Source organism: Taeniopygia guttata, chromosome 1, assembly GCF_048771995.1.
Source record: "Taeniopygia guttata chromosome 1, bTaeGut7.mat, whole genome shotgun sequence".
Taxonomy (NCBI): Eukaryota; Metazoa; Chordata; class Aves; order Passeriformes; family Estrildidae; genus Taeniopygia; species Taeniopygia guttata.
Window position 1 is genome coordinate 33,416,565 of NC_133024.1, and position 14,222 is coordinate 33,430,786.

At 36.1% G+C, this 14,222-nt stretch overlaps 1 protein-coding gene across 10 annotated transcripts in view; it reads left to right on the forward strand.

Annotated features, from left to right (window-relative positions):
• The window catches only part of PICALM (phosphatidylinositol binding clathrin assembly protein), a 65,792-nt gene that overhangs the window by 12,968 nt on the left and 38,602 nt on the right, over nt 1-14,222 (forward strand). For all 10 annotated transcript variants that reach the window (XR_012058614.1, XM_041719645.2, XM_012569912.5 and 7 more), the window contains exon 2: nt 12,479-12,621. Coding sequence is in view for 9 of the 10 variants with exons in the window: in XM_041719645.2 (XP_041575579.2) it covers nt 12,479-12,621 (143 nt within the window). In the remaining variant the exon portion in view is untranslated. The remainder of the gene's footprint in view (nt 1-12,478; nt 12,622-14,222) is intronic.

The following is a 14,222-nucleotide window of genomic DNA, read 5'->3' on the forward strand; positions in this document are numbered from 1 at the left end:
AATTCTTTGGCTTGAAGATCTGTTCAGTGGAATGTGGTGGCAGGAGGTCAGGTTGGTGTTAACACTCACTGGTTTCAGTTTCACTGTGCTCTACTGTGATGGTACATCACTACAAAATCACTTTGTGGTGTGTCTTTTAGAATAAAGGGATGTGGAAAGTAAGCATCTAAGAAACACCTAAATTGCACTTGTGTGGATACTCTGTATATTTACAAGATACATATATTTAGTTTCAGAAAGTGTGCTAGAAGTGTTTACTGCCAAAACATGCTGTGCACGGATTCTGGCTTTTTCTGTTTGCTCCTTGGTAATGCAGGATTAAGGAAGTCACAGATGCTGGAAGTTGGCATGGGCTGAGAGAGCTCAAGTTGTTCAGTATGGATACAAGAAGGCTGTGGGGAGATCTCACTGCAGCCTTCCAGTAGCTGGAGGGGGCTTGTAAAAAGGAGGGAGAAGGACTTTGCATATGGGTAGATGACAGGACAAGGGAAAATGGCTTTAAACTGACAGAGGATGGGTTTAAATTGCATACTAGGAAGAAGTTCTTTGCTCAGAGGATGGTGAAGCACTGGAACACGTTGTCCAGGGAAGTTCTAGATGCCCCATCCCTTCAAGTGTTCAAGGCCAGATTCGATGGAACTTTCAGCAGCCTAAGTGACATCTCTGCTGTGGTGGATGTGTTGGAACTAGATGATCTTTGAGGTCCTTTCCAATGTAAACCATTCTATGGTTCTATGGTAGGTACTTTGACAGTCGTTGGGTGTATTTTTTAACAGATATCATCTGAAAGCCATACAACTAGGCTAAAGTTGAGACTAGGAGTTCCTTGCAGGATTGAGAGGGTTAGATACTGAAGAGGAACCCTAGTTACATAAAGGCTTACCTTCTTGAGAAGATAGAAGTTGTCTTGCTGTAGAACTTGTGCTCATCGAGGATATTTTGTTCAGTGGTGTCTGCTATTAACAAAATGGTCTCCCTGTTCCAGTGGGCTGAGCTACAGTAATGTCACTGTACCACTGCTAGCAAGCTGCCAGGTAAGGCATTTGTTGGTATGCCCTGGATACCTCCCCTGGCCTGCATCCAGGAGATATCCAGAGCAATCTGCAAGGATTGGTTATGTGCTATTGGCAGTACAACAGCAGTTTTTGCTTGTGTTTCATGCGCCTTGTTTTAAAAACATGTCTGTTAGCACAACTTGTTTTTTATTGTATGGAGGTGCACTAGCTATAGAACATTTTTGCAGGTTCTTTGGAGCAGAAAAAGAGGGCTATAAGTACATACTGTAACCAAAATTTTACTGTATGCAAAGGCAGATGGCTGCAGCACTATTCCTGTAACATTCAGTGTGTATGTGATGAAGAGACCTGAGGGTTAGTGTCTCTGGCATCATGTACTGATCTCTCAGCTGTCTATAAACCATGTTATGTGCCTTTTCTATGCATCTTAAGGTGAAATGATGGGATAAACTCACATGTATGCAGGCTGCTTGAAATATCTTCATGTTTTCAGTGCGATATAAAAGCAGTGTTAAAGCTATGCAATTTTCAAAGTAATTAGTCTTCATCAAAGTGAAAAAGTTCCACCAATGCAGTTCATCGTGCTTCTATTCGCCCACTATGTGTGACCATATACACTATAAATATTATATTGGATGCATAAGTATTTTAAAATATTCTCATATTTAATATAGTAATTTTGTAATAGACATTAATATATTAAATATTGATTTCAATATCAAACCAATGGCTGTCATTCATAATCAAAGCCTGCCCAGCCACCTGTCCTAAGGCATTCTTAAACAGCAGTGCTCATATAGAACCCTTAGGGTACATAGCTGCTTTCTTGCTTGTCAGAAGCTGAAATGGGGCACATCCTCAAGTGTTTGCAGCCATGTACTCTGGAAATACTGAAAAGTCTTGAACAAAGAACTATCCATAATTTTATTCATGAATGCATTGAAATTAGCATGTGATCAGTGAAAAAGCATATTGATTTTTCCCTGGTTTAATTAGGCTGGTGGGTTAAATATTCAGATTGAATGGACAACTTATGCAAGAATTGTCATGTTGGCTCATAGATACAGACATTTTTCATCTTTTAATCAAGAATCATCTTTAGAATATGATTCACAGGCTCATTATTAAGCATGTTTGTAAAGATAGGATCAAGGCTGTAAGTTTACAGATACTTTTCAGTGGGAATAATATGCTAGTGTGTGTGTGTAGGAGCTTATAATTATTTTGAACGAGATTTCATGATAAAATGCTTTTAAGGGGTATGTAGGAACTGAATATAGAGCAAAAGTATTCAGTAGGTTTGGCATGTCTTGCATATTTCTTAGTATTAGGGAGCTGAAGTGATTATTGATTTGTTCTATTCTGGGGAAGAATTTAGTCTTAACAGTGGGTAGCAGCTGGGAAATTAATCCTTAGAAAGGTAACTAACATATTTTAGATACTTTTGTATTGATTAGTATTTTAAGATTTTAACAAAGATCATTCTCTCCTGTTACAACAACTGATAGGTACAGGTAACAGCCATGGGTTTTAGTGTGTTTATTCTTCAATTTTCAAATTCAGTGGACCCAGAGAGTGCTGCTTTAATACAGACTGTTTACATCACTTTACCTAGAACTGGAGAATACTTAAAGCGGAAGATCTGTCCAAATGTAGTTCTAATGATGTTTTGTGTTAGTAATTGTATGTTGGTACACACTGTGTATCAACAGAGAATTCAATTGTCTTGGGAATGTGTGCAGCTGCTCTTCAGACCAAGCTTAGAAGATGAAGTTACACTGATAAATTGGTATAGTGCTCTATGAATGCTTGCAGAGGTCTAAATGTGTAAGGAAGATGTAAAACCTCAGTCTAGAAGTATTATCTGAATGTGCAGGAACCGTGCAAGAAGGTTTGGCTCACTTGATTTTCATAAACCACCAACCTGAGAGTGTAGGAAAGATGGGTATCCTTCCATATGTCTGTACAAGGAAGTAATTTCCATTATCCATCTGGGACTATATATGTAAATAAATATATACATTCATATATATGTATTTGTGTGTGTATTTATATGTATCAGTGAAACTGTAGAGAATCGAGAGGAGGTCAAATGAATTAAGAATACTGAAAATTTAGGAAACGTTGAAAGAAAATTATTTGTTTTATTAAGCAAGAAAATAGTTTTTCCCTTGTGTTGAAGTTTTTTATGGGGAGTATGGATATTCAGTCTCCACTGAGAAGCACAAAGGGAATTTCTTTTTTAATCTGCACCAGAACATCAGACTTTGGAATATTAATGTAAGAAAACTTGGAACTGTAGAGATGTACAGTAACCACTGAAGGCCAAGGCAGACATCTTGAAGAACAGAGGATGACTGTAGTGGGGTGGTTGAGTAGCAATCACTCATTGGTGCCAGAAATGGGAGGACTTGTCCACTTCCCTTTTTCCTCTCATTCTTCTTACCTTTGCACATCATCATCTCCTTTTATTGTTGTGGCTTTCACGTGTTTTGGTCTTTTGTGAGCCGTTTTTTATCTGGTAGGACAATGAAGAAACTATACTGTGTTGTGTCACCTCATGTGTCATCCCCATTATCCCACCCACCACCACTGAGGTCAGGGGGTTTTGTGTGGCTGTTTTTCTATTCTGAGAAGTTAGTATGGTTCAGAGAAGTTCGCTAGGGGTGACATAACATAAGCAGTGGAAGTATGTCTATGTTTGCAGGTAGAGACAGGAATGGGACCACCGTGTTTTGCCATGAGTTGTCATGAGAACATATCCTATAAGTTATATATCTTATGCATTCGTGTTGGTCTAAAATAATGAACTTCTGCCATGTGCTACGCTTTGATGAAGATCTAGGTGTCTTAAGCTATGGTTTGTGTTCAGCTTGAATGTATTCAAAATGAGAATGCTACATTTACAATCTATGGCTGGAGCTGTTGAGGCAATATTTAGCAGTATTTTCATGTTAGTCTTTAAAATGTGATGGAGGTACTTGGCAAGTTGAGACGAAAGTGATGTTCAAGTCTATCTTGAGAAATCAATTCTCCAAAAGTAACATAGCCACACTGGTCATTTCCACAATATTTGTAACTGGAGAAGTTTGAATAATCATAATGAGTGTTAAATGAAGTGTTAATGTGGCACCTTTCAGTATGTAAGAATTAAGAAAAGAAAAAGGAAAATTATGTACATAATGGTTTGAGTTGTTCTTCCCTTATTTTTAACTTCTTTTGCTGTTTCATTTACCAGTGCTTTGTTTGTTGAGTTTTGGTAGACACTACTAATGCTTGTCAGAGAATTCTTCATTGAAACCAGTAGTTCAACAAAACTAATTTTACTCTATTTTTTGCAGAAAGTATATTAATTCATTTTTGCAGTTCTCAAACAAAAGTAATAAGTTACTCAAAAATGTTACCATATGAGAAAAAATGTAGAGTTAAAAGATACCTGAGGCAGTAATGCAGAGTTCACAGGGTTACTGATAAAGATTTAACGTAATTTCTGAGAATTCCAATTAGAAACAGCGGTTTTAAGTAGGAGAGAGAACATGATAGTCTCATTTGAATTGGAAGAAAAAGGCAAGATGTAGCTTGATGAAATGAAAATATAAACCTTTGGCTATAGAGCAAGTCAGTCAACATTACAATAAGTCTTCTTTCTGCATTTTTTATCCTGCTTATCTAATCTAAATTAGATTAAATCTTAGTTCCTTTTAAACATGGAAAGCTCAGAATAGGATGAGACTTCTCAGTTTCTTTAACTCTTTCATAAATTGTTTCCCGAGTCAGTGCATGTAGCTGTTAAGATGCTGTTTATATGCAGAGAAAGAATTCTCAGTGGGAATTTTTATTATTATTTCAAAAATGCGTGGTCCAGATTTCCTTGTCCACTTTCTCAAGGGGACTTTATTGAAGCCAAGGGGCAGTCTGATGTAGTAAACTAATTCCGATAAAGTGGTTTGGTACAAATTGTTTTATTCAGAAGAGAAACAAACTTAAATTTAGAACAAATAGTGTTTACGGCATATTTTGTTTTAAAATGCAAATGTAGGTATTTTCTTTTAATTAGGAAAATACTGAAGTATTCACTCAGTTTTCAAATACATACTTGTTATATAATATTCTTCAGATTAAATGCAGCAGATTAAATGTTCTTTAGTGAGTGGCTTAGAATGAAATTTTACATCACTGTTTCGTTTGATCACTCCAGTCATTTGGGGTATCCTTATTTTTGCACAAGCTTAATTTTTGTTACCAAATGTATTGTTTTGAGGAAGAAATAAATTCTTTAAAAATTACAATTTTACCTGTTTGCATTAAGGTTCAGAATTATTCTGAGTATTATTTTTAGACAAATTGCTTGGTTCTATAATAAAAAGTACTTATTTACATCCAGGGACATTCTAATCCTATTTCCCATATTTAAATAAGGACAACACCTGTGGAAGAAGTGGGAAATTATTTAGAAGGTTACCATATGCTTGCATTAAGTTATCTGCTTTTAAAATGTCAGTTGTAATGTGTAGAATCAGATCTGAATGTGTCAGGGTTTGCAGTTATCAGAACTATTAATCTGTGCAAGTAGATTTTAATTATAGATTTTACAGAAAACCTTTTTCTTTTGTTCTTATTTTTGTATTTCTGATTTCTTGAAGTTTTTATAAGTGTCCTATCATGGCACAGTTAAGTCCTCCAGGTATTTAAATATTAGAGAACATTGTCTATATATGCTCTAGAAATGCTTTCAAAGCACTTTGCTAGAATAAAACTGGTATGTGTTTGTGAAGTTATTTCAATTTTGTTAATTTTGTAACTGGATAAAATTAGAGCACACTCTTCACAGTCATTGTGTCAAGGTGAATAGAAAAAATGACCTACATAATCCAAAATATCTGTTGTCATCTGTAGCCAGTTGAAAAACTCTACTTGATACTTTTTACTGAAGTTTTGAAAATAAGGGTCTACCTTGACTTGCCAATTATTCAAGGAAGGAAGATGATCTCTTATAAAAATTTAAAGAAAAATACAACTGGGAAAAATATCTAATATGCAGAGGTTAGATATTTCTAATAGTTTGTTACATTTCATGCAAACCACTCTGGTTTAAAAGGCACTTCTAGTTCAGTAAATAACAAAATAAAAACGGACTGTGAAAAACTTTGTTCCTGCTAAATTCAGTTTCTCATTCATTTAAGATCTGCTGACAAATGTTACATTACTGTAACTGGAACATGCTTATATCTTTAATTTCCCCCCCCCCCCCCTCTCCTTCTCAATAACCCATATTTTCCCCCTCTTGTGCAACTTTCTCAATGTCCTTCTGGGAAGGAAAGATGTGGCAGGTGTGTGAGCTTTCCTAGAACTTGTAACCGGACTGTTTAAAATCAATGTGGCCATATAGATCATATAGATCATGAGCTCTTTAGGGGTAGGCAGGGGAATGTTGATCTTAAATCTATAAAATTTGTTTAGAAATAGTAAAAGCTTGCTGTAACTGTATTCTCAAGAAGAAATCAAAAGGAAAGAATTTTTTGTCTAGTGGCTGACTTCTTGTGATATTTGAATTTTTTTACCAAAAAAATTTCCTAAAGTTGTCAGTGTTAACTGCCTCTACACAGTGTGTAATTGCATGGAAAATGGTCACATTGCTGCTTTTTCACCTATCCTTTGGAAATGTTTTAGCTGTTTAATAGACTTTTAGATTCAGCCATTTGCATTTTGATTAAGATTGCTGACCAAATGCAGGAGCAGCTCTGTTCCAGTGATCAAATATTTGTGTAGAACAAGTAGAAAATAAGACCTTAACATAGAAGAAACTGGTATAATTTGAAAATAATTATATGATTTGAAATTTAGGCAGCCAGAAAAGGAATTTAACTTGAGTATTGACAGTGTAGAGAACCATGTCTTTTTCATTAGTATTTTATTTTTGTTTTGGCTTTTAGGTTGAGACACCAACATTTTTCCCACACATTTCCAGAAGTATGATAGAATGAAAGTGTCAACTTTGAAGGTTTTGTCTTGTTGAGAAAATAGTCTCTTAGAGGAAAGCAAAATAGCCTTATATCAATAATTATTAAATCTTTAGCTCAAATCTAAGAATCATTTTTTAATGCCTTGGATGAAAGAGGAATTGATCATAAGCAGATGCACACTCTTAAAAAAATTATCTTAAGCATAGACACTGTCCTGTGTTCCAGCATCGTGAGTAGCCACAAGTGTTCCCTCGTGAGTAGGGTGTCAGTCACTAGCATGTTACCTCTTCAGTTTGAAAGGTACTAAATTAATTGGGCTCTGTTGAACTCCTCTATGGGGGCATAAGTTGTATGAATATTAATTCATGCAATAAATGGTTTATATTTCCTAAAAAAAGAAACAAGTTTGCTGTGTTGACTTAAATTTTAAATTTAACTAGCTGAGTAAATGGGATCTGATGTATATTGCCTTGTGCTTTGGATCCACCAATATGTATTTAAATATTATTTTATTATTCTTGTATTTTTTAACTGAAAAATGTAATGTGTTTAGCTCTTGGGACTATCTGCCTACTCATGTTGGATGATCAAAGGATACTGTCTCTCCCATTACATGTATATTTTTTAAAATGGCACAATTATCAATAACTTGCAGGATATAACCAATTACTTGCTTATTCTAGGTAGTGTCTGGGGTGTAAAAGATGAAGAAGCAATAATTAACAAGATAGATATCTGTCACAGTTGCTTGACCTATTTTGACGTAACTGGGGTGTGGGGCATGCTTTCTAGCCTGGAAGATCTTTCTCTTGCAAATATTTTCTGATTGATACTTACAAATAAAAATATTGTTCAAAATCAGAGATACAGGTAAACCATTGGAAATAATTGAGTACTGCATGTACATGAAGAATGTAAATTTGGCTTATGTTCAGTCTGCCTGTCAAGTTACCACAAATAACATGGTGAACTGAAACTGTATTTGAAACTAAAACCGTTAACAAAAGCTATTCTCAACCCGGTTCTTTATAATCTTACTGTGAATTCATATGAGTTAGATTCTGGGAAAAGAAATCATAAAGACTCATTCAATATGCCTTGTGGTTCTTTTTTTGTGGGGAAGGAAACCTGTTTTTTATAATTTTGTTTTAGCAGGCTGCGTGGTGCAGAACGAGGTGCTGCACAAGGAGTTAGGTCATAGGCACATGCTGAAAGTATATGCATTCTCTGGGGTACTTTGGGACAGATGCCTTTGATGCTTTATTATCCAGCCTCACTTCCTCATGTTTGCCATGGGTCAAGACTCATGATCTCTTACCATGGGCTGGCTAATGCGCGTCTACATGCCTAGTGTGGAGTAGACAGCATACTTTGTCATCATAGCCTTGTAGTAACTGCTTTGTATAGGTGATTGCTGCTTCTTTCTTGTGTATGAATCTTCAATCCTGCTCTGCTTGTACTCTACTTGGCATCTTTATACTTCTTTCACGTGGTAACTATGGATTGCATAAGGCAATGAATCACTTGTTCTTTCCTGTAATGAAGGCTGAACAGTTGAAAGGCTGTAGAGCTCTTGGTTGGGAGTTGCAAGTATATTTATTTTCCTAAGCCTGAATATTGTACAGTATTGTACTGTATGCTTTGCAGTAGTTAATTCAAACAGGGTTAGGCAATATGCTTGCTTTGGTACAGGTGCAGTTGCAAATCTTCAAGTGTTGCTGAAATATCTGTTGGCCAGACCTTTGTTATGATTCCTTGCAAAACCCTTGCTTTGGTGGAAAAAGACCCCAACAGAACTGAACTATGTGAAGCTGAATTATGTGAAAGTCACGTGGTGGTGAAAACTTTAACTGTTACAACAAAAATAAAATCTAAACACTGTTTAAAAACAAGCTACAAGTGTTTTCTTGGGAAATCTAGTTTTGCTTCTGAAACCTCTGCTGAAAGTTGATACACCATTTAATGCAGGTATGTGTTCTGAAAACATGTTTTGTCAATCACTTTAAAAAGCCTAAGGTTTTTGATCCTTAGGAATACCTGTTGGATTACTCCTTCTGGCTTCAACTGACTTTGAAAGTCACTTCTCTGTTTTTGCCTGCCTCCATTCTCTCTTTCTGTGGGTGTTGCACAGATTTGTAAATTGCTTTAGATTGGAAGGGATCTCAGGTTTTGTAATGAACCCCAGCTTTTAAACCATGCTGAGCATTAACAGATCTGACTGTTTACAGGCTCTGCTGCCTGACCATTTCCTTTTGCTTCTCATCCTTTTTCTTGAACCTCCAAAAGATACCTGATTGAAGGTAGTCTTTATATTCCCCCTCTCTGCCTCCAGCCTTCTGTTTTCCTGGTGGAATAAACCCACCTCTTTCTACCACTTCTTGTGCATCGCGCTCTTGTACACCTTGGGCACCCTGGTAGCCTTTCCCTTGGCTGTCCCCAGCCACATCCATGGATATGACTGTGCATTTATTGCTGTCTATGCTTCCCTCATATAAGTCTCCCAACCAGCTACAAGCTTAAGATTCTTGTTGCTAATTGCTGCCTTCTTTGAAACAAGGAATGATATTTGTTATTGAACGCCTGTATGCTGTGTGTCTCATGCTGTGAAAGTTTTAACAGATTTTAGAATTGCAGAATTCTATGAGTTTAGGTGGTTTATTTCCAAGGAGAGTTTATTTTTCTGCTGTGAGGCATTCTGGGCCTTAATGCAGAAGGTCGACACATAAAGTGATTTTCTTTTCTGTAGTATTGATGGGAGTAACTATTCAATCTTTCTCCTTGACTCCCATGAGAAGATGATCAATGAAACTCTTTCACCAAGGTTTATCCTTTGTTTTCTTGATTATTTTGTTTGTTTCTATTTTTGCTCTGAGATGAAAGCTGTTCCCCTTAGTGCTGTGCCCTTTGGTTATACGCCTGCCTGTGATATTGCTCATAGCATTTCCAGTAACTAGCAGTCTAGAGATCTGTTGCTTTGGGGCACTTAAGGTTTCCAAACACATAGATAGTATTTTCATAGGTGGGTGTGAGACAAGTTGTGTTAAGCGTAGGATGTGAAAACAACTATATATTTGTTCCTCTCCTTTAATGAAGGGTGTTTTGTGGGAATAGGATAAATAACACTGTATATGCAGTGTGGGATGTAGTGCAGGAGTGTGGGATGAAGGATACCATCTTCTGCTGTCTGTACTATGCTGCTTATAGTATAGTTAGCACAAAAATTACTGTTTTAACTTGGGTGTAACTGCAAATATTTCTTTACCTATTTAGCATTGCTCATGAAAATACTTTCAAAAGAAAATTCAGAAAGATGTAACTTTTCTGAGATGTATATGGTGTAGCTACTTTGAGGTATTAATATATACCAGATTGTTGTGCATCTGTTCAATCAGCATTTTGGAGAGAGAAAAATTTCATGTTTTACTAAATTTAGTTTATAGTAACTGTAGTATTGTAGTGACTCCCTTGTTTGCATTTTTACTTCCACTGAAGGCTTGAATTGCTTCTGTACTTCTCTTCTTGCCTGTGTTCTCTCTGTTGGTCACTGGTTCCTCATAATGAGCTTGCACTCTCTCCCTCTGCCCCCCGCCAGGTTCATTCATATGCTTTTCACAGAAACACTCGTTAGTCCTGTGAAGGGTGATTTTCTGAGGGTTACAGAGACTGTGTTCTTTTATATACTGCTACAGATATCGATTTCAAAGTTCAGTGGCATTTCAGAAAACATTTATCCCAGCACAAAATATTATCTACACTGGATATTTGTTTGGTGTGGGTTTTTTTAAATATTTTTAGATAGTGAACTTTCAACTGCTGCCTCTTCTTTTGCAATTTTTATTTCTGTTGATCTGTTGGCAAATGTTGGATTTAAGAATAGAAATTCTCACTCTCTAATAAGCGCTTGCACCTCTTATGCCAAAACACAGGACTTGACATCCAGTAACGTGTGTACCTTTGTATTTAATGTATATTTTTGCCACATAGCCTTGCACAAAACTGCTTGTCTTATTCTTTAGGAGAGAAGACCTGAAGGTGAAGAAGCTGCAGGGCTTGGTTTTGATGATCCAGTTCAGAGCATGTCTCTTGCTGAGTAATATCCTGGCATTGTCTTAACAGCCCCAAATCATCATCCCGTAATAGATAACCATGACTTAAAAATGAGGTCATGAATGCCTGTAGTCATCACAATTTTACTTGTAGATAAAAGAATGTTTATCTCTCCATCTCATTACATTTATGAATGTGGAAATCATTTCCTGCTCTCTTCCTTTAATACTTAAACGTGTAAATAGCAGCTTTTTCAGTTCTGACCATATTAGTTCAGGGTATGTGGTAGCCATGTTTATCTGCTGCTCTGGCTGAAGGAAGATCCTGTCTTTCAGGAGTCCTTCAAGGTAGATGATTGTTCATAGGAAGATATAAAACTATCTTCAAAAGTGAAATGTTTATGTTCAGACTAAATGGGTGTTTCCATTATGCCTTTGTAGTCTTTAGACAGGAAGGCATAGGACTTCTGAAGTCTTGATTTTTGAGCTGCAGCCTTGGCAGGGCTGTCAGTTTGAGTGAAAATTGCTGGTTTATTTTTCGAGTGATATTAGTAGAAAAATTTCATGACTACTATGTTGCATTAAGTTAAGCTTCATATTAAATAATAGCTGGCTGTATTGTCATTTAGTTGTTTCTGTTGTATTTGTCAACATAGTGTCATGATATCCAGTCATTCCTTTCTTCATCAGCCTTTGGAAATAAGTTATTAGATAATGATACATTGTTTTGTTGGTTGCACTGAAAGTATAGCTCCCCATGTTTACACAGGTGGGACAGAAGTCCAGGCTGAACAGAGATTGGAAAGCTTTGTTTTAGTTAACCAGCCTCAGGTCTTTTGCTCCTAACCATCTTTTTGGTTAATGATCCAACTTTGTTTGAACTAAATTAATCTGTCAGCTTCTGGCATTGTTGCTAGAGGCTCATTTTTCCATACAACATTTCCTCTGCCCTTTTGAAGGTGTTGATTTCACTGTATCAAGACTAAGTAGTATTTGAATCTTATATTACTCACTTTGAACCAGTGTTGGAAAGTATTTACTGATCCATTAAGAGGCCAGAAATCTGAGATTACAGTTAATTCTAGTCATAATGTTCCAGTAAAACTTAATTAAATGGTACCATGTAATAATTATTTTGTTATTTAATGCTTTAGGTGTTTGAAAGCTCAGAGTTGTTAGTCAGAGGTAGTGTAAGTCACTCTGGTGCTTCTGTTCCAGGACCTTCTAAGGCAGCTGCAAAAACTGAATCATGGCAGTGAGCAGAGCTAGCTTTTTATTATTATGTTCTGATAGACCAGAGCCATGCTGCTTTTCAATATTTATTTTGCTGGAAAACCTCTCAGTTTTCATCAAAAATGCTACCTCATAAAATGAATGTACTGATTTTTTTTGGGAACATTATTGATCTTCCTTCACAGAACTGATAATAACAACAGAAATTTTTCTATTGCAGATTTAATCCAGTGCACGAATGAGATGAATGTGAACATCCCACAACTGGCAGATAGTTTATTTGAAAGAACTACCAACAGCAGCTGGGTAGTGGTCTTCAAATCTCTTATCACAACCCATCATCTAATGGTGTATGGAAATGAGGTAATACAAAAATGATGTATTATTTTGAGAACAGTTGCAGTCTGTCATTCCTGTAAATGTCACCTAAATGCTTCCACTAATTCTTTTTGTAAGACAATCTTTGGGTTTGCCTTTTTGGATCCTACTCTGAATGAACACAGGTTTCACTTTCTGTTTGTCTCTGTTATTTCTACTTCAAAGTGTGCAATTCTAGAGTAAAAAGTAAATGTCCCAAATGCTGAGGGTCCTTTTTTCCTGTGTTCATATTCTAATGATGGAAGAAAAAACAAACACAAGAGAAATTAACTGTCATGGGATTCTACAGGCTGAAAATTGAAGCATTTTTGCCTTCATGTGGTAGCTAACCCTCTGGTCTTTTCTCCTAGATAACCTGATTCTAAATTAATTTCTACCATCACACCCTAATCTTTTATAATGAAAACAAATGTATGCCTATGAGTTGGCTTTGAGGGTCACCCTAGGACAGGGTGAAATAACACCAAACTCTTAACAGTTGAACAGTTTAACAAACATAACCCCAAGTTGCACAAAAAGGAATAAACTTCTTTTGGCTTACAATTTTAATTCCTGTGGGGCCTTGTTGTTTTAAATACCAAGCCAAGTATAGCAGTATCTTGAACGTTTTGCCTTTAAAAAAAAAACCAAAATATTTCTAAGGCTTTCTTAGAAAATATTTGTAAACATTCCTTTTTACTGCAGAATAAGGTAAGTTATATGAACTTTGGAATTGCAATAGCTTTAGCAAATTACCAAAATTCTTCATTTTAGGTTGCACTCAGAGGAACTGCTTCCTCTGACTGACTTGTGTGGGTTGGAGGGGGGGGTTAAGTTTTTAAACATACAGTTTCACTTGCAGGTTATTGCTGGTCTGGATGAAAATCTATTCTGTGATGCTAACTAAGCCACAAGAGGGCAAACTTCTGTTGTTGGCTTGAAGCTTAAACTTTTTCATTTGGATAATTGACACTTTTCAAAATACCTTGCATTTTGAGTCATATGAATTTTAAACTGAAATAGTTCATAGCAATTAAATGTATTTCATGGGACCACTGTCTGAAATACTTTCCATTAAGAATAGAATTTACAAACAATTTTTTCTTGCCAAATATATTACACAAGTATTGAGAGTAAGATTGCTGCTCAAGATGAAATTTTTCACAGCTGGAAATAGTTCTTGAAAATGAGAGTGCAAACTGATTATAGCACCATTTAGATTGCAAAGGACTTTTAAGATCAAGTCCAGCTTCTAACGCAGCACTGCCAAGCCCACCACTAACCCATATCCCCAAATGCCTCATCTGTGTGTCTTTTAAATACTTCCAGGGATGGTGCCTCCAACTTTGGCTTAATTATAGCTAGGTACTGAGTGCCTTTCCTCTTCTCCAGTCTTTTTTTTCTATGTAACCTATGTTTGCTAATGAAAGTAATGAAGCAGTACATGTTACACTGATCAACACGGTTATTGTCCTTTGTCAAAATGTTTCTTGCAACTGAATGATTGGCTTATTTTTGTAGCAGCTCTGTACAAATATTTTTTCCTATTAAATTGTGTCAACAATCTAAAATGTATCTTTAGAAGATGAAAATAGCATCATTCACCT